The sequence below is a fragment of the Papio anubis genome, chromosome 4 (genome assembly GCF_008728515.1).
Source record: "Papio anubis isolate 15944 chromosome 4, Panubis1.0, whole genome shotgun sequence".
In the NCBI taxonomy this organism is placed as follows: Eukaryota; Metazoa; Chordata; class Mammalia; order Primates; family Cercopithecidae; genus Papio; species Papio anubis.
Genome location: NC_044979.1, coordinates 65,927,652 through 65,951,199, shown reverse-complemented (window position 1 = coordinate 65,951,199; position 23,548 = coordinate 65,927,652). Strand labels below are relative to the sequence as shown.

At 38.0% G+C, this 23,548-nt stretch overlaps 2 protein-coding genes across 9 annotated transcripts in view; one reads left to right on the top strand and one right to left on the bottom strand.

The window, feature by feature from the left end:
• KIAA1324L (KIAA1324 like) overlaps positions 1-23,548 on the top strand; it is a 276,854-nt gene that overhangs the window by 181,398 nt on the left and 71,908 nt on the right. The window lies entirely within an intron of this gene.
• GRM3 (glutamate metabotropic receptor 3) overlaps positions 17,815-23,548 on the bottom strand; it is a 229,105-nt gene continuing 223,371 nt past the window's right edge. For both annotated transcript variants that reach the window (XM_003896380.5, XM_017956995.3), the window contains one exon: positions 17,815-18,377. In XM_003896380.5, coding sequence (XP_003896429.1) covers positions 18,304-18,377 — 74 coding nt within the window. In that variant the 3' untranslated portion in view covers positions 17,815-18,303. The remainder of the gene's footprint in view (positions 18,378-23,548) is intronic.

The following is a 23,548-nucleotide window of genomic DNA, read 5'->3' as shown; positions in this document are numbered from 1 at the left end:
GCTATCATGGTGGGTGGGCGAATAAAGCGGGGATTGCTGAGAGAAAGCGCAGAACTAAAGACTGAAGGTACACTGGATAAATTACCTCCTTTCTCAACCACTCTCTCAATCTCTCCTTTGTGTGGTCTACAAGCCAGCTGGCCTCACAGTTTAAAAATAAGGACCATTTTATGTTACCGTGATAAACATGAGCAGGCTGGAAAATCTAATATTTAAACTGGAGAGGAAAATGGAACACCTCAGAAGCTGTAAACACTCAAAAATGCCATAGAAAATCAAGCATGTAGTAAGGTTTTGATTTTTTTTAAGTTTCTTGTTAACTTACAAAGCAATTGCATATACTTAAGGGGTACAATGTGGTGTTTTGATACATGTATACATTGCGGAATGATGAAAGCAGGCTAATTAGTTTACCCATCACCTCAAATATTTATCATTTTTGGTGGTGAGAATCATTAAAATCTCTTTTACCCATTTTGAAATATACAATACATTATTATTAACTATACTATAGTCACCGTGCTGTGCAATAGAACATCAGAACTTCTCCTATCTCACTGAAACTTTCTACTTGTTGACCAACTTCTCTCCTTTCTGGTTCACCCCCCTCTAGTCTGTGGGGACCACTATTCTACTCCCTGCTTCTATAAGTTTGACTTTTTTAGATTTCACATATAAGTGAAATCTATGGTATTTGTCTCTTTTTGCTTGCCTTATTTCATTTAACATGCTGTAGGTGTATCCATGTTGTCACAGATGATAGAATTTTCTATTTTTTAAAACAGGCTGAATAGTATTTCATATGTGTGTGTGTGTGTGTGTGTGTCTTGTGTGCATATGTATCACATTTAAAAAATCCATTTATCCATCGATGGGCACTTAGGTTGTTTACATATTGTGGCTATTGTGAATACTGCTGCAATAAACATGGAAGTGCAAATATCTCTTTGACGTACTGATTTCATTTCCTTTAGGCATATACCCTGTGTGGGACTGCTGGATTATATGGTAATTCTAATTTTCATTTTTTGAGGAACTTCCATACTGTTTTCTAAAATGGCTATATTAACTTACAATACTACCAAAGTTCTCCTTTTCTCCACATCCTCACCAACACTTGTCTTTCATCCTTTTGCTAATAGCCAGGCCAACAGGTGTGAGGTGATATTTCATTGTGATTTTAATTTGCATTTCCCTTATAATTTGAGATACTGAGTATATTGGCCATTTGTATGTCTTCTTTTGAGAAATGTCTATTCAAGTCTTTTGTCCATTCTTTAATAGGGTTATTTTCTTCTTGAGTAGTTTGAATTGCTTGCATATTTTGGATGTTAACCCCTATTCAATGAATACTTTGCAAATATTTGCTTCTAATCTGTGATTTTTCTCTTCACTGTATTAATTGTACCTTTGCTGTGCAGAAGCTTTTAATTTGATGCAATACAATTTATCTATTTTTACTTTCATTGCCTATATTTTCGGGATCATATCCAAGAAATCACTGCTCAGACCAGTGTCAAGGAACTTTCCCTCCATGCTTTCTTCTAGCAGTTTTACAATTTCATGTCTTAAATTTATGTTTTTTTTTTTTTTAAATCTATTTTGAGTTGATTCTTGTATAAGAGGTGAGATAAAAGCCTAGTTTCATTTTTCTGTGTGGGGATATCCAGGTTTCCCTACACCATTTGTTGAAGAGACTGTCCTTTCCTCATGGTGTGTTCTTGGCACTTTTGTTGAAAAGTAAAAGACTGGAGGTGTGTGATTTTATTTCTGTTAATAGTCTCTCTATACTAATCTGTTTGCTGATGTGCCTGTTTTTATGCCAGTACCCTGCCATTTTGATTACTACAGTTTTGTGCTATATTTTGAAATCATGTAGAGTGATTACTCCAACTTTGTTCTTCTTGGTCAAGATTTCTTTGGATAGTCTTTTGTGGTTTCATACAAATTTTAGAATTTTTTTTTTTTCCTATTTCTGTGAAGAATGACATGGGAATTTTAGTGAGGATTGCATCAAATCTGTAAATCGCATTGGGTAGTATGAACATTTTGACAATACTTTTACAATCCATGAACACAGAATATCTTTCCATTTATTTGTGCCATCCTCAATTTTTTTCTTCAATGTTCTATAGTTTTCACTATGAACATCCTTTACTTCCTTGTCTAAATTTACTCCTAAGTATTTCACATTTTTCATGCTATTGTAAATGGAATTATTTTCTTAATTTCTTTTTTTAGATAGCTCATTATTAGTATATAGAAACACTACTGATTTTTATAAGTTGATTTTGTATCCTGTAACTTCACTGCATTCATTTATCAGTTCTAATAGTTTTTTTGGTGGCGTTTTTAGGATTTTCTATATGTAAGATCATTTCGTCTGCAAATAGAGATACTTTCACTTCATCCTTTCCTGTTGAGATGCCTTTTCTTTCTTTTTCATAATTGCTCTAACTAGCATTTTCCAGTACTATGTAGAACAGAAGTGTTGAGAGTGGCCATCTTTGTCTTTTTCCTTATCACAAAGAAAAAGCCTTTTACTTTTTCACTGTTGAGTATGATGTTAGCTGTGAGTTTGTCATATATGGCTTTTATTGTGTTGAGGAATATTTTTTAATTCTCTAATTTTTTTCCAACATATGTTGAGATGATCATATGGTTTTTGTTCTTTATTCTGTTAATATAGTGAATCACATTTATTGATTTGCCTACTTTAAATCATTCTTGCATTCCAGGGATAAATTCTACTTGATCATAGTAAAATATCTTTTTAATATATTGTCAAATATGGTTTGCTAGTATTTTGTTGAGTATTTTTGCATCTATGTTCATCAGTGATATTGGCCTGTAGTTTTCTTTTTTTGTAATGTCCTTCTCCAGCTTTAGTATCAGGATAATGCTGGCTTTATAGTACAGGGTTTGAAAATATTCCCTCCTGTTCTGTTTTCTTGCAAGAGTTTGAGAAATAACTGAAACTTAATTCCTTAAATGTTTGGTAGAATTCAGTTGTGAAACCATCTGGTTCTGGACTTTTCTTTGATGATAGATTTTAAATTACTGGTTCAATCTCTTTACTCATTATTGGTCTGTTTGGATTTCAAATTTCTTTGTGATATAGTCTTGGGAGGTTATATGTTTCTAGGAATTTATTCATTTCTTCTAGATTGTTCAATTTGTTCATGTCTAATTGTTCATAGTTGCCTCTTAAGATCCATTGTATTCTGTGTTATCAGTTTTAAGATTTCCTCTTTTATTTCTGATTTTATTTATTTGAGTCTTATCTATTTTTTCTTAGCCTAAATAAGGGTTTGTCAATTTTGTTTAGCTTTCCTAAATTTTTTTCTACTGTTTTTCTAGTCTCTATTTCATTTATTCCTTCTCAATGTTTGTTATTTTCTTCCTTCTGCTAACTTTGGGCTTAGGGTTTTTGTTTTGTTTTGTCTTTAAGTTCCTTGAAGTGTAACATGGTTATTTATTTGAGATCTTTTTTCTTTTTTGATGTAGGTGTTCATTGTTACAAACTTCCTTCTTAGAACTGCTTTTGCTGCATCCCTTAAGTTTTGGTATATTGTGTTTCCATTTTTGTCTGTTTCAAGATATATTTTTATTTCTTTATTATCATTATTTTTGAGATGGAGTCTCACTCTGTCATCCGGGCTGGAGTTCAGTGGTGCAGTCTCAGCTCACTACAACTCCACTCCCTGGGCTCAAGCAATCCTCCCACCTCAGCCTCCCAAGTAGCTGGGACCACAGATGCACACCACCACACCCAGCTGTTTTTGTATTTTTTGTAGACATGGGGTTTCACCACGTTGCCCAGGCTGGTCTCGAACTCCTGAGCTCAAGCTATCCGCCTGCCTCGGCCTCCCAAAGTGCTAGGATTATAGGCATGAGCCACTGCGTTGGGCCTCAAGGTATTTTTTAATTTCCCTTTTAAATGCTTCTTTGACCCAATAGTTGTTCAGGAGCATATTGTTTAATTTCCACTTATTTGTTACATTTCTGTTGTTCTTCCTGTTATTGATTGTTAGTTTCATACTATTTTAGTCAGAAAAGATACTTGAAGTATCTTTTGTCAAGACACATTTTTTGGCCTAATATATATGATCTAGCCTAGAATATGACCCATAAGATCAGTATTCCATGTACACTTGGTAAAAATGTATATTCTGTTGCTGTTGGATGAAGTGTTTTGTATATGTCTTTTCAGTCCATTTGGTCTAAAGTGTAGTTCAAGTCCAGTGTTTCCTTATTGATTTTCTTTTTGGATTACCTGTTTGATGTTGAAAGTGTGGTATTGACATCTCCTACTATTACTCTGTTGCAATCTATATTTCCCTTTAGATCTCTTAATGTTTGCTTTATATATACACACACACACATATATATGTATTTTTATACATATATTGTATAAAAATATACATATACATATATATTTTTATACATATATATGTGTATTTTTTTTAGGTGCTCTGATGTTGGGTGCATATATAATTGTTATATCCTCTTGATGAATTTACACCTTCATCACTATATAATGACCTTCTTTGTCTCTTTTTCCAATTTTTAGCCTAAAGTTCATTTTGTCTGAAATAAGTATAGCTACCACTGCTCTCTTTTTGTTTCCATTTATTTGGAATATCTTTTTCCATTCCTTCATTTTCAATTTATGAATATTCTTTTAAGGTGAAGTGAGTTTCTTGTGGGCAGCATATACTTGGGTCTTATTTTTTTTAATCCATTCAGCCACTCTATGCCTTTTTATTGGAGAATTTAATCCATTTCCATTCAAAGTAATTACTGATAGATAACAACTTACTACTACCATTTTGTTCATTGTTTTGTAGGTTCTTTGTTCCTTTCATCATCTATTACTTTATTCCCTTGTGATTTGAGGACTTTTATAATGGTATGCTTTGCATCCTTTCTTTTGGCTTTGTGTATGTATTAGAGACTTTTGCTTTGTGATTACCCTGAGGATTTTATAAAACATCTTATCATGGTGTATTTTAAGCTGATAAAATATAAATTTGATTGTATACACTTTTACTTTCCCTTCTGCCAACTTTCATGCTTTTGATATAATAAATTGTATTTTTAAAAATAGTTTTTATCTTTAACAAATTATTGTGGCTTTAGTTATTTTTAATAGTTTTGCCTTTTAATTTTTGTACTAGAGATATAATAGTTTACCCACCATTATTACCGTATTAGAGGGTTTTGAATTTTACAATGGACTTATCTTTACCAATGAGTTTTATAGTTTCATATTTTTTTCATGTTACTAATTAACATCCTCTTCCTTCACCTGGGAGAACTCCTATTAGCATTTCTTGTAAGGTAGTTCTAATTGTGAGAAACTCTTAACTTTTGTTTGTCTTAGAAAGTCTTTATCACCCTGTCATTTTTGAAAGATAAGATTGCTGAGTAGTGTATTTTTGACATTTTTTTCCAGCATTTTGAATATCATTCTACTCCATTCTGGTCTGCAAGATTTGTGCTAAAAAAATCCCCTGATAATCTGGAGGAGGTTCCCTTGTATGTAACAAATCACTTTCCCTTTGCTGCTTTCAGCACTCTGTTTTTGTCTTTAACTTTTATTTTATTTTTAATTTTTGTGAGTACATAGTAGATATATATATTTATGGGGTATATGAGATGTTTTGATATAGGCATGAAATGTAAAATAAGCACATCATGGACAATGGGGTATCCACCCCCTCAAGCATTTACCCTTTTAGTCACAAATAATCCAATTATACGTTTAAAGTTATTTTAAAATATATTGTGTTCACCTTTTGATTATGATGTGTCTCAGTGTGGGTTTCTTTGGATTAGTTTATTTGGTATCCTTTGGACTTACTGGATCTATATTTCTATTTGTTTTCCCAGGCTTGGGAAGTTTTCTCCCATTATTTCTTTGAATATGTTTTCTTTCCCTTTCTCTGTCTCTTCTCCTTTGGGTACACCAATAATCTGCAAGTTTTTACACTTGATGGTGTCCCCATAGTCTCTTAACCTATCCTCACTCTTTTTAATTTTTTTTTCTTTTTGCTCCTCAGATTGTGCAAGTTCTTGCTGATCCTTTCTTCTTCTTGATCTATTTTGCTATGGAATCCCTCTATTGAATTTTTTCAATTCAGCTGTAGTATTCCTCAGCAATTATGATTTCTGTTTGATAATTTTTTTTTATTATACTTTAAGTTCTAGGGTACATGTGCACAACGTGCAGGTTTGTTACATATGTATACTTGTGCCATGTTGGTGTGTTGCACCCATCAACTCGTCAGCACCCATCAACTCGTCATTTACTTCAGGTATGACTCCCAGTGCCATCCCTCCCCCTGCCCCCCTCCCCATAATAGGCCCCGGTGTGTGATGTTCCCCTTCCCAAGTCCAAGTGATCTCATTGTTCAGTTCCCACCTATGAGTGAGAACATGCGGTGTTTGGTTTTCTGTTCTTGCGATAGTTTGCTGAGAATGATGGTTTCCAGCTGCATCCATGTCCCTACAAAGGACACAAACTCATCCTTTTTTATGGCTGCATAGTATTCCATGGTGTATATGTGCCACATTTTCTTAATCCAGTCTGTCACTGATGGACATTTGGGTTGATTCCAAGTCTTTGCTATTGTGAATAGTGCCGCCATAAACATATGTGTTCATGTGTCTTTATAGCAGCATGATTTATAATCCTTTGGGTATATACCCAGTACTGGGATGGCTAGGTCATATGGTATTTCTAGTTCTAGATCCTTGAGGAATCACCATACTGTTTTCCACAATGGTTGAACTAGTTTACAATCCCACCAACAGTGTAAAAGTGTTCCTATTTCTCCACATCCTCTCCAGCACCTGTTGTTTCCTGACTTTTTAATGATCGCCATTCTAACTGGTGTGAGATGGTATCTCATTGTGGTTTTGATTTGCATTTCTCTAATGGCCAGTGATGACGAGCATTTTTTCGTGTGTCTATTGGCTACTTGCATGTCCTCTTTTGAGAAACGCCTGTTCATATTCTTTGCCCACTTTTTGATGGGGTTGTTTGTTTTTTTCTTGTAAATTTGTTTAAGTTCTTTGTAGGTTCTGGATGTTAGCCCTTTGTCAGATGAGTAGATTGCAAAAATTTTCTCCCATTCTGTAGGTTGCCTGTTCACTCTGATGGTAGTTTCTTTTGCTGTGCAGAAGCTCTTTAGTTTAATTAGATCCCATTTGTCAGTTTTGGCTTTTGTTGCCATTGCTTTTGGTGTTTTAGTCATGAAGTCCTTTCCCATACTTACGTCCTGAATGGTATTACCTCGGTTTTCTTCTAGGATTTTTATGGTATTAGGTCTAACATTTAAGTCTCTAATCCATCTTGAATTAATTTTCGTATAAGGAGTAAGGAAAGGATCCAGTTTCAGCTTTCTACTTATGGCTAGCCAATTTTCCCAGCACCATTTATTAAATAGGGAATCCTTTCCCCATTTCTTGTTTTTGTCAGATTTGTCAAAGATCAGATGGCTGTAGATGTGTGGTATTATTTCTGAGGGCTCTGTTCTGTTCCATTGGTCTATATCTCTGTTTTGGTAACAGTACCATGCTGTTTTGGTTACTGTAGCCTTGTAGTATAGTTTGAAGTCAGGTAGCATGATGCCTCCAGCTTTGTTCTTTTGACTTAGGATTGTCTTGGCAATGCGGGTTCTTATTTGGTTCCATATGAACTTTAAAGCAGTTTTTTCCAATTCTGTGAAGAAAGTCATCGGTAGCTTGATGGGGATGGCGTTGAATCTATAAATTACCTTGGGCAGTATGGCCATTTTCAAAATATTGATTCTTCCTATCCATGAGCATGGTATGTTCTTCCATTTGTTTGTGTCCTCTTTTATTTCACTGAGCAATGGTTTGTAGTTCTCCTTGAAGACGTCCTTTACATCCTTTGTAAGTTGGATTCCTAGGTATTTTATTCTCTTTGAAGCGATTGTGAATGGAAGTTCATTCATGATTTGGCTCTCTGTTTGTCTGTTACTGGTGTATAAGAATGCTTGTGATTTTTGCACATTGATTTTGTATCCTGAGAGTTTACTGAAGTTGCTTATCAGCTTAAGGAGATTTTGGGCTGAGATGATGGGGTTTTCTAAATATACAATCATGTCATCTGCAAACAGGGACAATTTGACTTCTTCTTTCCTAACTGAATACCCTTTATTTCTTTCTCTTGCCTGATTGCCCTAGCCAGAACTTCCAACACTATGTTGAATAGTAGTGGTGAGAGAGAGCATCCCTGTCTTGTGCCAGTTTTCAAAGGGAATGCTTCCAGTTTTTGCCCATTCAGTATGATATTGGCTGTGGGTTTGTCATAAATAGCTCTTATTATTTTGAGATACGTTCCATCAACATCGAATTTATTGAGATTTTTTAGCATGAAGGGTGGTTTAATTTTGTCAAAGACCTTTTCTGCATCTATTGAGATAATCATGTGGTTTTTGTCTTTGGTTCTGTTCATATGCTGGATTACATTTATTGATTTGCGTATGTTGAACCAGCCTTGCATCCCAGGGATGAAGCCCACTTGATCATGGTGGATAAGCTTTTTGATGTTCTGCTGGATTCGGTTTGCCAGTATTTTATTGAGGATTTTTGCATCGATGTTCATCAGGGATATTGGTCTAAAATGCTCTTTTCTTGTTGTGTCTCTGCCAGGCTTTGGTATCAGGATGATGTTGGCCTCATAAAATGAGTTATGGAGGATTCCCTCTTTTTCTATTGATTGGAATAGTTTCAGAAGGAATGGTACCAACTCCTCCTTGTACCTCTGGTAGAATTTGGCTGTGAATCCGTCTGGTCCTGGACTTTTTTTTGTTGGTAGGCTATTAATTATTGCCTCAATTTCAGAGCCTGCTATTGGTCTATTCAGGAATTCAACTTCTTCCTGGTTTAGTCTTGGGAGAGTGTAAGTGTCCAGGAAATTATCCATTTCTTCTAGGTTTTCTAGTTTATTTGTGTAAAGGTGTTTATAGTATTCTCTGATGGTAGTTTGTATTTCTGTGAGGTCGGTGGTGATATCCCCTTTATCATTTTTTATTGTATCTATTTGATTCTTCTCTCTTTTCTTCTTTATAAGTCTTGCTAGCAGTCTATCAATTTTGTTGATCTTTTCAAAAAACCAACTCCTGGATTCATTGATTTTTTGGAGGGATTTTTGTGTCTCTATCTCCTTCAGTTCTGCTCTGATCTTAGTTATTTCTTGCCTTCTGCTAGCTTTTGAATGTGTTTGCTCTTGCTTCTCTAGTTCTTTTAATTGTGATGTTAGGATGTCAATTTTGGATCTTTCCAGCTTTCTCTTGTGGGCATTTAGTGCTATAAATTTCCCTCTACACACTGCTTTAAATATGTCCCAAAGATTCTGGTATGTTGTATCTTTGTTCTCATTGGTTTCAAAGAACATCTTTATTTCTGCCTTCATTTCGTTATGTACCCAGTAGTCATTCAGGAGCAGGTTGTTCAGTTTCCATGTAATTGAGTGTTTTTGTTTGAGTTTCTTAGTCCTGAGTTCTAGTTTGATTGCTGAGTTCTAGTTTGTAGTCTGAGAGACAGTTTGTTATAATTTCTGTTCTTGTACATTTGCTGAGGAGTGCTTGACTTCCAACTATGTGGTCAGTTTTGGAATAAGTACGATGTGGTGCTGAGAAGAATGTATATTCTGTTGATTTGTGGTGGAGAGTTCCGTAGATGTCTATTAGGTCCGCTTGGTGCAGAGTTGAGTTCAATTCCTGGATATCCTTGTTAACTTTCTGTCTCATTGATCTGTCTAATGTTGACAGTGGGGTGTTGAAATCTCTCGTTATTATTGTATGGGAATCTAAGTCTCTTTGTAAGTCTCTAAGGACTTGCTTTATGAATCTGGGTGCTCCTGTATTGGGTGCATATATATTTAGGATAGTTAGCTCTTCCTGATGAATTGATCCCTTTACCATTATGTAATGGCCTTCTTTGTCTCTTTTGATCTTTGATGGTTTAAAGTCTGTTTCATCAGAGAGTAGGATTGCAACTCCTGCTTTTTTTTGTCCTCCATTTGCTTGGTAGATCTTCCTCCATCCCTTTATTTTGAGCCTATGTGTGTGTCTGCATGTGAGATGGGTCTCTTGAATACAGCAAACTGATGGGTCTTGACTCTTCATCCAGTTTGCTAGTCTGTGTCTTTTAATTGGAGCATTTAGTCCATTTACATTTAAGGTTAATATTGTTATGTGTGAACTTGATCCTGTCATTGTGATATTCGTTGGTTATTTTGCTCGTTAGTTGATGCAGTTTCTTCCTAGCATCGATGGTCTTTACATTTTGGCATGTTTTTGCAATGGCTGGTACTGGTTGTTCCTTTCCATGTTTAGTGCTTCCTTCAGGGTCTCTTGCTGGCAGGCCTGGTGGTAACAAAATCTGTAAGCATTTGCTTATCTGTAAAGGATTTTATTTCTCCTTCACTTATGAAACTTAGTTTGGCTGGATATGAAATTCTGGGTTGAAAATTCTTTTCTTTAAGAATGTTGAATATTGGTCCCCACTCTCTTCTGGTTTGTAGAGTTTCTGCTGAGAGATTTGCTGTTAGTCTGATGGGGTTCCCTTTGTGGGTAACCCGACCTTTTTCTCTGGCTGCCCTTAACATTTTTTCCTTCATTTCAACTTTGGTGAATCTGACAATTATGTGTCTTGGAGTTGCTCTTCTCGAGGAGTATCTGTGTGGCATTCTCCGTATTTCCTGAATTTGAATGTTGGCCTGCCTTACTAGGTTGGGGAATTCTCCTGGATGATATCCTGAAGAGTGTTTTCCAACTTGGTTCCATTTTCCCCCTCACTTTCAGGCACCCCAGTCAGATGTAGATTTGGTCTTTTCACATAATCCCATATTTCTTGGAGACTTTGTTCATTTCTTTTTCCTCTTTTTCCTCTAGACTTCTCTTCTCACTTCATTTCATTCATTTGATCTTCAATCGCTGATACTGTTTCTTCCAGTTGATCAAGTCGGTTACTGAAGCTTGTGCATTTGTCATGTATTTCTCGTGTCATGGTTTTTATCTCTGTCAGTTCATTTATGGCCTTCTCTGCATTGATTATTCTAGTTATCCATTCTTCCATTTTTTTTCAAGATTTTTAGTTTCTTTGTGCTGTGTACGTAGTTCCTCCTTTAGCTCTGAGAAGTTTGATGGACTGAAGCCTTCTTCTCTCAACTCGTCAAAGTCATTCTCCATCCAGCTTTGATCCATTGCTGGCGATGAGCTGCGTTCCTTTGGAGGAGGAGATGTGCTCTTATTTTTTGAATTTCCAGCTTTTCTGCCCTGCTTTTTCCCCATCTTTGTGGTTTTATCTGCCTTTGGTCTTTGATGCTGGTGACATACTGATGGGGTTTTGGTGCATGTGTCCTTACTGTTTGTTAGTTTTACTTCTAACAGTCAGGACCCTCAGCTGTAGGTCTGTTGGAGATTGCTTGATGTCCACTCCAGACCCTGTTTGCCTGGGTATCAGCTGCGGAGGCTGCAGAAGATTGAATATTGCTGAACAGCGAGTGTTCCTGTCTGATTCTTGCTCTGGAAGCTTCGTCTCAGGGATGTACCCCGCTGTGTGAGGTGGGGGGTGTTGGTCTGCAGCTAGTAGGGGATGTCTCCCAGTTAGGCTACTCAGGGGTCAGGGACCCACTTGAGCAGGCAGTCCATCCATTCTCAGATCTCAACCTCCATGTTGGGAGATCCTCTGCTTTCTTCAAAGCTGTCAGACAGTGTCTTTTACATCTGCAGAGGTTTCTGCTGCTTTTTGTTTAGCTTTGTCCCGTCCCCAGAGGTGGAGTCTACAGAGACAGGCAGGCCTCCTTGAGCTGCTGTGGGCTCCACCCAGTTCGAGCTTCCCTGTGGCTTTGTTTACTTAAACCTCAGCAATGGCGGGCGACCCTCCCCCAGCCTAGCTGCTGCCTTGCAGTTAGATCTCAGACTGCCGTGCTAGCAGTGAGGGAGGCTCCGTGGGTATGGGACCCTCCCAGCCAGGTGTGGGATATAATCTCCTGGTGTGCCGTTTACTAAGAGCCTTGGTAAAGCACAGTATTAGGGTGGGAGTTACCCGATTTTCCAGGTGTTGTGTGTCTCAGATTCCCTTGGCTAGGAAAAGGGATTCCCTTCCCCCTTGCACTTCCCAGGTGAGGCGATGCCTCGCCCTGCTTCAGCTCTTGCTGATCGCTGCACCAGCTGACCAGCACCGATTGTCCGGTACTCCCCAGTGAGATGAACCCTGTACCTCAGTTGAAAATGCAGAAATCACCCATCTTCTGTGTCGCTTGCCTGGGAGCTGGAGGCTGGAGCTGTTTCTATTTGGCCATTTTGCTCCAGGACCCCTGTTTGGTAATTTTTAATATTTTCTATCTGTTTGTTGAAATTCTCAGTTTGTTCTCGCATTGTTCTCCTGTCATTAATGAGCATCTTTATGACCATTATTTTGAATTCTCTCTGTGGGTAAATCACATAGCTCCACTTCACTTGGGTCAGTTTCAGATGTATCTTGTTCTTTTATTTAGGATATATTCACCTTTACTTTTTTTTTTTTTGACCCTCTGTGTTGGTATCTGTACATGAGATAAAACAACTACCTCTCCAAGTCTTGTCAAATTGGCTTCTTGTAGAAGTACCTCACCAGTCCATCTAGCCGGAGATATTAAGTTACCTCTCAAATCTATGTGTTTGTCCAGACTGCTATTTCTGTTTTTGGTGGCCCCTGGAGCTTAAGATGTGTCATATCCTGTCAGTACTCTGAGACAAGTAAGTTAGAATCCAGACTCCCTAGATGTAGCTGGAAAGGTTGGGGTGTTGAATTTGAATATATGTTCCAGTTTTTTCTCTCTGCACTGTGAAGCTGGGCATGGATATTTATCTCCCACTCTTTCTGCAGTAAGCCAGGGAGAGGATCTGTGGCAAATGCTTGAACTCATATTCAGGCTGCACTCTCTGATTCTGGGGAGATCGCTGCTGAGAGTGGGCCCATTGTATATTGACCATTTTCTTTTCTGTGGTCTAGGACCACTCATAAATGCAAAGCCCCATTGGCTCCTAGAGCTGGATCATTAAGGAGACAGTCACTTGAGTGGGATATAGAAGTTGTGGCACTTGGCGCATGACCAAACTCCTTCCAAGAAGAATGAGTAGACCTGGATTTATTACTGGGTGAGCTAGAAGAAAGGAATATGAAGTTTCAAGCTTTGACTCTGGTTGTTGCTGAGGGCTGTTGTGTTTTTTTTCCCTGTTAACTCCCCAATGCAAGTTCATTAGAAGTCAGGCCATTAAGTGGCCACTGTCACTGTGTACGATAAGCCCCTTCTGAAGAGAAAATGGAAGCTGTATGTTCTCACCCTTTTCTGCATTGCTCCAAGGGGATGTAGCCCCTGAAAGTATTTGCATGCTCACTTAAAAACACTTCCTTATTCTGTGATCTATGGAATCTTGAATATGCCTGGTCCCTTTTTTTCCATAGCTAAGAGGTTTAGAATGGAGTCCTTTGGGTGGTAGCTATAAAAACTGGGGCACTTAATGAAAGGCATAAACCCCTTCCAGGAAGAAACAAAGACCTGCATGTTTAGAACCCCTTCTCTGCATTGCTTCTAGGGAATGAAGCCCCTGTAAGTGCTTATACATATATATAAAATGCCAGTTTTTTCTTTTGTCTAGGTAGACTCACATATACTTAGTACCCTCTGTTCCCAGAGGTAAGATGTTTAGGATGCAGTACCTTGGATAGAAGCTATAAAAGTGGGACACTCAATGTATGGACAAGCTCCTTCCAGGAAAAATTAATAGAACTGGAGTTATCACTGTGGTGAACTTGGAGAGAAGGCTCCAGAAGAGCCAGTGTTCTTCTCAGTGTGGTGATGGGTTAATATTTATCTGCCTCCTTAACTCCCTGATGCAAGTTAGTTGGAAGCCAAGCTGCCAAGTAGCCACTGGAAAAGTATGCTATAAACTCCTTCTTGAGAGAAACAGGGCTGCATTTCAGCCCCATTCTCTGCACTGCTCCTGTGGGACAAAGGCTCTGGAAATGCTTGCATACTTTTATAAAACACTGCCCTTTTCCTGTGGTCCACAGAGACATGTAAGCCAGTCCGCTCTGCTCCCAGAGCTGGAAGGTTTAGGATGCAGTCCCTTGGCTGAAAGCTGTAAAAGTTGGGGTGCTCAGTGTATGAACAAATTCCTTCCAGGATAGATTAATAGACCTGGAGTTATTGCTGGCGTGAACTGGGGGAAAAACTCAAGAAATGCTGATCTGCTTCTCAGACTGCCAGTGAGCTATTTGTTCCTTTAACTCCCTGAAGCAAGTTAGTTACAAGTCAGGCTGCCAAGTAAACACTGGGAGAATGTGTCCCTTCTAGGGAGACAAAGGGCTACATTTTTTTTTTTTAATTAATTTATTATTATTATACTTTAAGTTGTAGGGTACATGTGCATAACGTGCAGGTTTGTTACATATGTATACTTGTGCCATGTTGGTCTGCTGCACCCATCAACTCGTCATTTACATCAGGTATAACTCCCAATGCAATCCCTCCCCCCTCCCCCCTCCCCATGATAGGCCCCGGTGTGTGATGTTCCCCTTCCTGAGTCCAAGTGATCTCATTGTTCAGTTCCCACCTATGAGTGAGAACATGCGGTGTTTGGTTTTCAGTTCTTGTGATAGTTTGCTAAGAATGATGGTTTCCAGCTGCATCCATGTCCCTACAAAGGACACAAACTCATCCTTTTTTATGGCTGCATAGTATTCCATGGTGTATGTGCCACATTTTCTTAATCCAATCTGTCACTGATGGACATTTGGGTTGATTCCAAGTCTTTGCTATTGTGAATAGTGCTGCAATAAACATACGTGTGCATGTGTCTTTATAGCAGCATAATTTATAATCCTTTGGGTATATACCCAGTAATGGGATGGCTGGGTCATATGGTACATGTGGAGAAATAGGAATGCTTTTACACTGTTGGTGGGATTGTAAACTAGTTCAACCATTATGGAAAACAGTATGGCGATTCCTCAAGGATCTAGAACTAGAAGGGCTACATTTTTTAAGCCTCTTTTCTGCACCTCTCCTGGGGCATGAAGCCATTGGACGTGCTTGCCTGCTTGAGTAACATCGATGCTTTTTCACTGTGGTCTAGTGAGACTCTTACATTTAATCCCTTCTGCTCCCAGAATTGGTGAATTTAGTGTCAAACCAAGGAAAATCTTAGAGTTAGGATGTTATATGTGGGTCCAAATCCTCCTCTCCACAGGGAGAAGCTGGATGTTGGGGATTCCGTTCAAGATTTTATGGCTCCGTGCCTGGGGAGAGTCTGTGTCTGAGTATGCTTCAGCTTTTCCTACTCGTTTGATGTGGGTGTTCTCTCAGTTGCCTGGTGGGTAGGAGTCTCTCAACTGGTATCCAACTTTCTCTCAGAGGGAATTGATCTGTGAATAGATGATTTTTTTTTTTGGTGGATTCGTGGGTAGAGGGAGAGGCAGGAGCTTCCTATTCTGCCATATTGCTGATGTCACCTTGATATTTTTTTTTTAATGAGTGGGATATATCATTTTGCTTGGGCTTCTTAAACTCAGGAAGTTTTTTGCAAAGATGGACTGGCTCAACCAGTTTTATATTGTGAACTGATGAAATGTTACTGGAGCAAAAAAATCAACCAAAAACCTATTTGCTTGAAATGGCTTATGTAAAAGATTTCATAGCTGCTATTTTTCGTACATATGTTGAATATTTTGAAAAATATTTCCAAAGATCACATGTTAGATGATGCACTTCCAGTTGGAAATAAAGCTTGTGGCAAGGCAAAGGAAAATGACAAGAACTGTCAGTTAATGCATGAAATTATATTTTCAGGGCATGAAATATAGTGTGCATAGATCAAAACCCAGCCCTCTCAAAAACAGAGTTTTCTGAAGACTTATATGCAAACCTAATTGTCTTGTTTGAAAAGATACATAATCAGTTTGATTGTCTGAGGCATCAGCCATGCCTCTGAACAACCCATCTGATATTGCCTTCTTCAGACTGTCACATTCCATCAGAGGACTGAGTTTATTTTCTCTCCCATCAGCCTTGCCTCAGCCTGTATCCTGAGCAGATGCTCATTCTTAACGCACTTATCTAGCACTCCTGTCAGTTTCAGTCACAGCAGAATTCATTTTTGTCATTTAGTGCTGTTGAATCTATTATCCAGTCTAAGCCCCCCTCCCCAGATTCCAGGTTCTTATTTGAATATGGAAATTAGACACTGGTGAACACTATTGTTTTGAGCATCTGGTGAGTTTTGGATTGCTTGATTAGGTTGCTGATTCAAATGCATCCAGAAGAAAGAGCAGAATTTCTACATCTGACTCCTTTATTTCCTCCAAAGCCAGTCCTGTTGGCTTTTTGTGTACCTGTTACTTATTTTCAGGCATTTTAAAATAGTATAATTATGTTTGATTATTCAGGCCTTGACTGTTTAGCCTGTGGATACTTCATATCCTGATTCTCCTCATCTTTCCTCTCACTGTCTTCTTTGGGTCACAAACGTCCTCTCATCATAATATTTTCCAGTCTTTAAGCTTCTTAGAGGCAGGCGCTACAACTTACTCATTTTTTTTCTGTTGTGGGATAAAAAGTGGCCCCTAAAAGGATATGTCCACATCTTAATCCCTGGAACTTGAGAATGTTAATTTACTTGAAAAAAGGACCTGTGCAGATATAATTAAGTATCCTGAGATGAACTCATCCTATAGTATGTACCTAGATTGGCCCTGAATCAAATGACTAGTGTCCTTGTAAGACACACGGGGGACAAAACTGACACAGAGGAGAAGATGATGTGATGATGGAGGCAGAGATTGGAGTGATGTGGCCACAAGCCAAGGAAGCCAGCAACCACCAGAAACTAGAAGAGGCATGGAACGAATTCTCCACTAGAGCCTCTGAGAGAGTGTGACCCTGCTGATGCTGACACTTTCCTTTCAGACTTTCAGCCTCCGTAACTGTGCAAGAATAAATTTCTATTGTTTTAAGACACCCAGTTTGTGCTAATTCCTTATACCACCGATAGGAAACTAAAGCACTCCCTAGCCATGGCCCCTGGCACAGGATCTGACACATAGATTCTCAGCAAATTTTCCTACATTCATAAATGATTTGTGAGTAAAAGGTTGATAAAAATAGGACACTATTTAGTAAGAATAAGCCAGTTTTAGCTTATCCATGTTTTCCCTGTTCACTCCCTTACTTAGGTTAGTAAAATATTCAAGGTTAGTAAGAAGCCAATGTGCCTGAGCATGGCTACTGAAAAATTGGAAAATAAGATATCCTGCATTTTATTGCCTCATTCAGCAGTGAATGGTGAGAGTGATTTTCTAATGGAATGAGGAGATACTCTGCCAATTTCATAGTAATTAAGGTTGTTTTTGGAAATGAGAGCCATCAAATCTTCCCTGGCAGCCACAGTCTCTATATTCTGAACATAGCAACTCTCTTGTTGTCTCATATCTCTATCTGGGCAATTCTCGGCTGCCCCACAGATGTGGCTTTAGAAGATCAAAATGTGTATTGTTGCTGAAATGGTCTAATATATATGGTGTTGCTACCAGTCAATTTCTGATCATTGTGGACCATAGAGAAGTATGACCCTGCTTACAACTCTTCAGCAGGGTAACAACTTGAGTTTGAAGTATGTATAGATGTGAACAAAAGCACAGTCAGACAGTTTCTTCTAAAATTAAATGTGGAAATGATTTGAAGTCATTCAAATTACCTTGAGTTATTCAAAAAGAACAAACCATTATCCACCATGCTGGAAAACCTTGAAGGTTTTATTCTCAGTATCTTTACATTAATACAGATGCTTTTTATTTTGTGCTGAGAAAATCAATGTTACACATAATGTAACTTTAATATACAACATAGAAACTCATCCTAAATTAGTTACAACAAGGACCTACAAAAAACTTCTTAGGAAAAAAAGTTACGTAATATTGCCACCGTATTTTTTTTTTTTTTTTTTTAGTAGACTGACCCTGTCAGACCCTGTCACCAATGCTCAGCTCTGTAAACAATGGTTATTTCCATGTTCTGGGGGAATTGTTAATAATAGGGGCACTAGAATCAGCCTAGAAAGTTCTAGCACATCACTATATACAGTCCTCAAAAATAATTTATTGTACTGTTTCTAAAAAAAGGTACTAGGGTTGTTCTCTTGCTCTGTTTCCACATTCTGGAGCTGCACATGAGCACTTTTGTCTAACAGTCTAAAAACACAAGAACTGAACTGCAATTCACAATCACAGAGATGAGGTGGTGGAGTCGAGGACTTCCCGCCCATTGCACACCGTTGGCACATACATGCTTGCAGAGGCTGGAAAACAAAGTGGGACAGAAAAGTTAGTCAAGTGGGACACAAAAGTTGTAGCATGAAGGATACAACGGACTTTGGGGACTCAGGGGGAAAGGGTGGGAAAGAGGTGAGGGATAGAGACTACAAATTGGGGTTCAGTGTATACTACCCAGGTGATGGGTGCACCAAAATATCACAGATCACCACTAAAGAACTTATTCATGTAACCAAATACCATCTATTCCCCAAAAACCCATGGAAATAAAACATGTGAAAAAATAAAATTAAATTAAAAACTCATTTTAATTTAGCTTTGGAAAATGCTAAATTGTTAAAATGCTCTTGTAGGTCAATTTCTAAATATGTTCTGCTCAAAATTAGTTTGCAACTTGGAACATACCTCTTGGCGGAGAATTTATAAATATAATCATTGTTGAAGGAAGTCACTTGCAGGTTGAAAATTAGCTTTGGTAATCTATAAACTGGTTAAAATACAATGTGCAAAATCAAAAGCTCACTGTAATTATTTACCGTTTTCAGTACCTTAATTAGTTTTGTTCTGTCTATACAGGGATGAGCCTTATATAGTCCGTGAGTCATCTATGAACTCTACTGCCTTAGAGAATGGTTTGATATATTTTCATTGTTCAAGTGGATAACTTCGGTAGAAACACTAGTAAGGGCTGGGTTGCTAAGAGCTTCAATTTCATAACAGGTCTCAGAAAAGATATTCCAAATGGATGGTGCCCTTGTTAATGACAAGTAGTGACAACAGTGTTATGGTATGGCCCTGATGATGCTTTCCTTTCACACTTGTAGCCTCCATAACTGTGAGAGAATAAATTTGTATTGTTTTAAGACACACAGTTTGTGCTAATTCCTTTTGCCAGTCATAGGAAACTACAGTACTTCCTAGCCATATTATATAGTATGGATTTATATTCATTCTTTTTATGGCACTCAGTTTTCCTAGATATAATTCTTAGCTATTAACTTGTTTTTGGTAAAGTTTTATTTCATGAGAAGTCTAGGTACAGATAAGTTATATATATATTTCACCCTTAATGCTTTTTCTTTGCACTGAATGTGAACAAAAGCAAGGAGCCCCATTCTCCATGAAATGAAACCATGTAGCCAAGAGAATAGGTTGAAGAGATGGTGTTCCATTACATTTAAGATCTCTCTCATACAACCCCTTGGCCTGTCTATTTGTATATACTCTGACCAGTGGGAGCTGATCCTCTGGGGTACTTGATCACAGCTCAGATCAAATTGACCTGCCATCTGTCCCATTCTTTAAGAACATATCTCAAAGTTAACATGCAGATAAACTGGCTTCATGTTTGAATGTCCATGCTTGACAGTGGATATATAATTGACCCATACATTTTCATTTTACCTAGGCAAAATCCCTATTAATTTCCTTAAACAGGAGCAACTATTTATGAAATATGAGATTATATGGCATTCAGTGGGGGAGCATTCACTATACTTGGGGCACCGAAGTCTATCAGCAGGTCCACCACTAGGGAATCTACAGCCCCTCAATTTTATGTTGATTACTTGGCTAGGTATGTAAGAAAATCTATGAAGTCAAGTTTGTATGGCTACCTCAAGTTACACTGGAGTCATGCGACATGCTAACTCTTGGAGATATTTTTTCATCTTATTAGGATCAGGTTCAATTTTCTTTACAATATGAGCCCATTAAAAGCTCTACAATGAAGAAATAGTTAACACAGTATGTGCCAGATAAATACTTGATGGAAAGCGGTCATAATCATAACTCCAAATGTGAGCGCTTTATTGTTTATAAATACTTTAATTAGAAAAATTATTTCCATATATTGTATCTAATTCCAGCTTCATCAAATGTAGGTAAGGTAAGAGAAAGGGCAAGGCAAAGTGAGATTCAAAATAGGTTACTGGAAACCTAGGAGAGCACTCTAGGTCATTCAATATGTGCTTTTTCTGCAGCCTTTGGTATCCAACTGCCTAATTGACATCTTCATGTGGATGTTTAAAAGCCACTTCAAAATCAGTGGCCAAAGCTGAACTCTTGATTCCCTAACCTGTCTCCATTTAGCTTTCCTTTCCTCAGTGAATGGTTTTGCCATCTGGCCAATTGCCCAAACCAAAAATCTAAAATGTATGTTTCATTCCTTTTTGTTTCAACCCTGCCCCATGTCAAACCTATCATCAGTTTCAATCAACTCTAGATTTATGTCTAACTAGATCTCTTTGCATCTACCACCCTGGGCAACCCACCATGATGTTTCTCCTGATCACTGCAAGAGCTGCGCCACTGGCCTGTCTGTTTCCACTTTTGCTTTTTTGCAGTATATTCTCTATACAGCAGTGAGAGTATTTTAAAATATAAGTCACCTATATATGCACTTCCAATGGCTTCCCTGTGTGCTCTAATTCTTTACTCTGGCTTATAAATCCCATCATAATTTGGACCATGTCTCTCTTTTGGTGTTCACCTCATTCCAAATTTTCTTTCCTTCTTTTTGCTTTTGTTCTCAAACACAGCAAGTCTGTTTCTCAACTTTCTGTCCTTACAGTAGCCTTTGCCTCTCTAGGAATGCTCTTCCCTCTGATCTACTCATGTCTGGCTCCTCCTTGTCATCCACATCTGAAATGTTACCTCAGAAAGGTAGTCATCAGCCCACTTAATTTAAAATAATAGCCAATCAGTTACTGTCACATCACCCAGTTTTGAAACTCAGCCTAGCTCAGTTGTTGCTGCCTGAGTTTTTTCTTGCTTATTATTATTTTTGGTGTATCATCCTATACCCTTAACTAGAAAATATGCAGGGGTTTTACTTATCTGTTTCATTATTTTATCCCTAGTGCTGGTCATGGAATAGAGTGTCTATAAATATTTCCTGAATGATCATATAAATGTTTGCATTTCAAAGAATCAGGAAACCAATGGAAGTTTCAAGAAGGAAATAATCTTTTAAACTAAAGAAATGACCGGCAAACGTGAAGCCTATGGGCAGTCTTATTTTGAGACAGGTGGGCTTGTGCTTCTCAAGCCACATTGTGACAATGACTGTCAACTACCCTTGCCAAGAGAACTGACTCAGGTTGTGAGCTCCCCATTCAGGCATGCTGCCTTTGACATTTTAACTAATCTCTTTATCTTTTCCAGGATCAAGTTGTATTATTTCTGTGCAGGATAAAAATGCAATTTTAGTGATTGAAGAGGAATAATGTGTCACAGGGATAAGTCTAGAACTAAGGCCTGGGATTCAAATACCCCCTCTTAAGTTTGTATCTGAAACCTACTCTGATATTCCCTGTTCTCTTATGGAACTTGATGTAATGCTATTCTTTGGAGTGTACTCGTATAGTCGGCTTGCCTATTGCATTCTAATTTCTTGAAAATTAGGTAGCTCTTGCCTAGGTAAGAAGGACAGAGTCTGCAAAAGATAGCTGCATGGAAAATCCTCAAGTTCTAATATAAAATAGTCATCTACTATGACCCCATGGACATCATTATGGAAGTTAACAGCACAACTTTGTTTCATCTACCCCTTTCATAGGACATTCAAAGGAGCAACCTACGTCAGAATGTGTAAACTCTTTGAGAGGAAGATAATACAAATTCAAAGTCTTACAAGAAATAGCAACAGCAAAAACCCACAAGACTCTTTCTGCAACTCCTTTTTCCCCTAAATACTTTTTAATCTGTCGAAGGGAACTCTAACTTGTATTTTTCCGCTTCTCTTTTATTATTTCATTGGTAGCTTCTGCTGGTGCATTTTATTATGAAAAAAATTCTCATTTTTGCACATGCTGTTGAATATAGTAAGGAAAATTATTGTTTTGTGAGCTTACTATCTCAATTACTTTGCTTTTCATAAATATTTTACATATGCTTCCCATATTAGCCCATCTGTTATTCACCAAGGTAGTAAAATAGGTAGAAGGGCAAAGTACTATCATTTGTGTGTGTATGTTTGTGAGGAGCTTTTTCTATTATTCTGATGAAATACTCATGGGATTTTTAATGGCGTAAGTTTAGCCCATTTTCTTAAGTATGGTTAAGCAGATTTCTATAATCATCCTTTCTACCAGACATAAGAGGCATGTAGTCTTATTTCTGGCTTTCCTGGGACTTGGGGTAAGTAGCAACTATTGGATACTCTAGGATAAGGTGTGCTTTTGCCATTCAAAGTGAAAATTTAAGGCAAATGGAAAAGGACCTTATAAATTCCACTATTGATCACAAAAGGGTAATTCACTGCTATCAAAAGGCATATTTTGCTTTACAAACTGGTGAAACATTGAAGATCAGTGTAACCAAGTGGCAGCTTTGTCTTGCTCTGTGAAATCCACTTCTCTTCCACCAGTAATGCATGGGCTAGCCAGACTTTGGAGAAAATTATTGTATTTTTTCAGGCAATTAGACCCTCAATCAATGCTAAATATATTTATTTAATAGATTTTTATGGATGCCAAGTCTGTTAGTCAATTTCGTGGCTGAGACTGGTTGCTGAGAATCAGTATTACTTTAGCAGTGCTACTTTGCATCAGTCTCAGAAAAAAAAATAAACATTTCAACAGAACAGACATTCCAGTTTGCTTCATCTGTTCCATTTCCTTGCTTCTGATGACCCCAAATAATTTTTTCCCAGGAATTCTGTTTGTTTAGATATTTTACTATTATGGTCGTGAAATCCAGTTTCCACCAGCTGTTTGTTTTCTTGTGTCCTGCTTTGTCATTGCATCTATTTTCTTACTCATCATCTTAATTTTACTTGTGCTAGAGTCCGTTGGTTCCATTTCAGGAGAACTGTATCTGGTAATTGATTAATAGATGTTATCTGCGCAGATGAAGACACGACTACTACCCATTGGCTTGGTATTCTGGTTGTGTCAGAGATTTCACAGTGGAAGGCAAATAATTCATTATTAAGAAATATAGACTGGGCCTAGTGCAGTGGGTTGGGCCTGTAATCTCTGCACCTTGGGAGGCCAAAGTAGGAGGATCATTTGAGGCCAGTCAGGAGTTTGAGACCAGCCTGGGCAATGTAGCAAGACCCCAAAATTTAGGTGGGCAGGATGGCATGTGCCTCAGGTGCTGAGGTGGGAAGATCACTTGAGCTGAGGAGTTTGAGGCTTCAGTGAGCTAGGATCATGTCACTGCACTGCAGCCTGGGTGACAGAATGAGACCCTG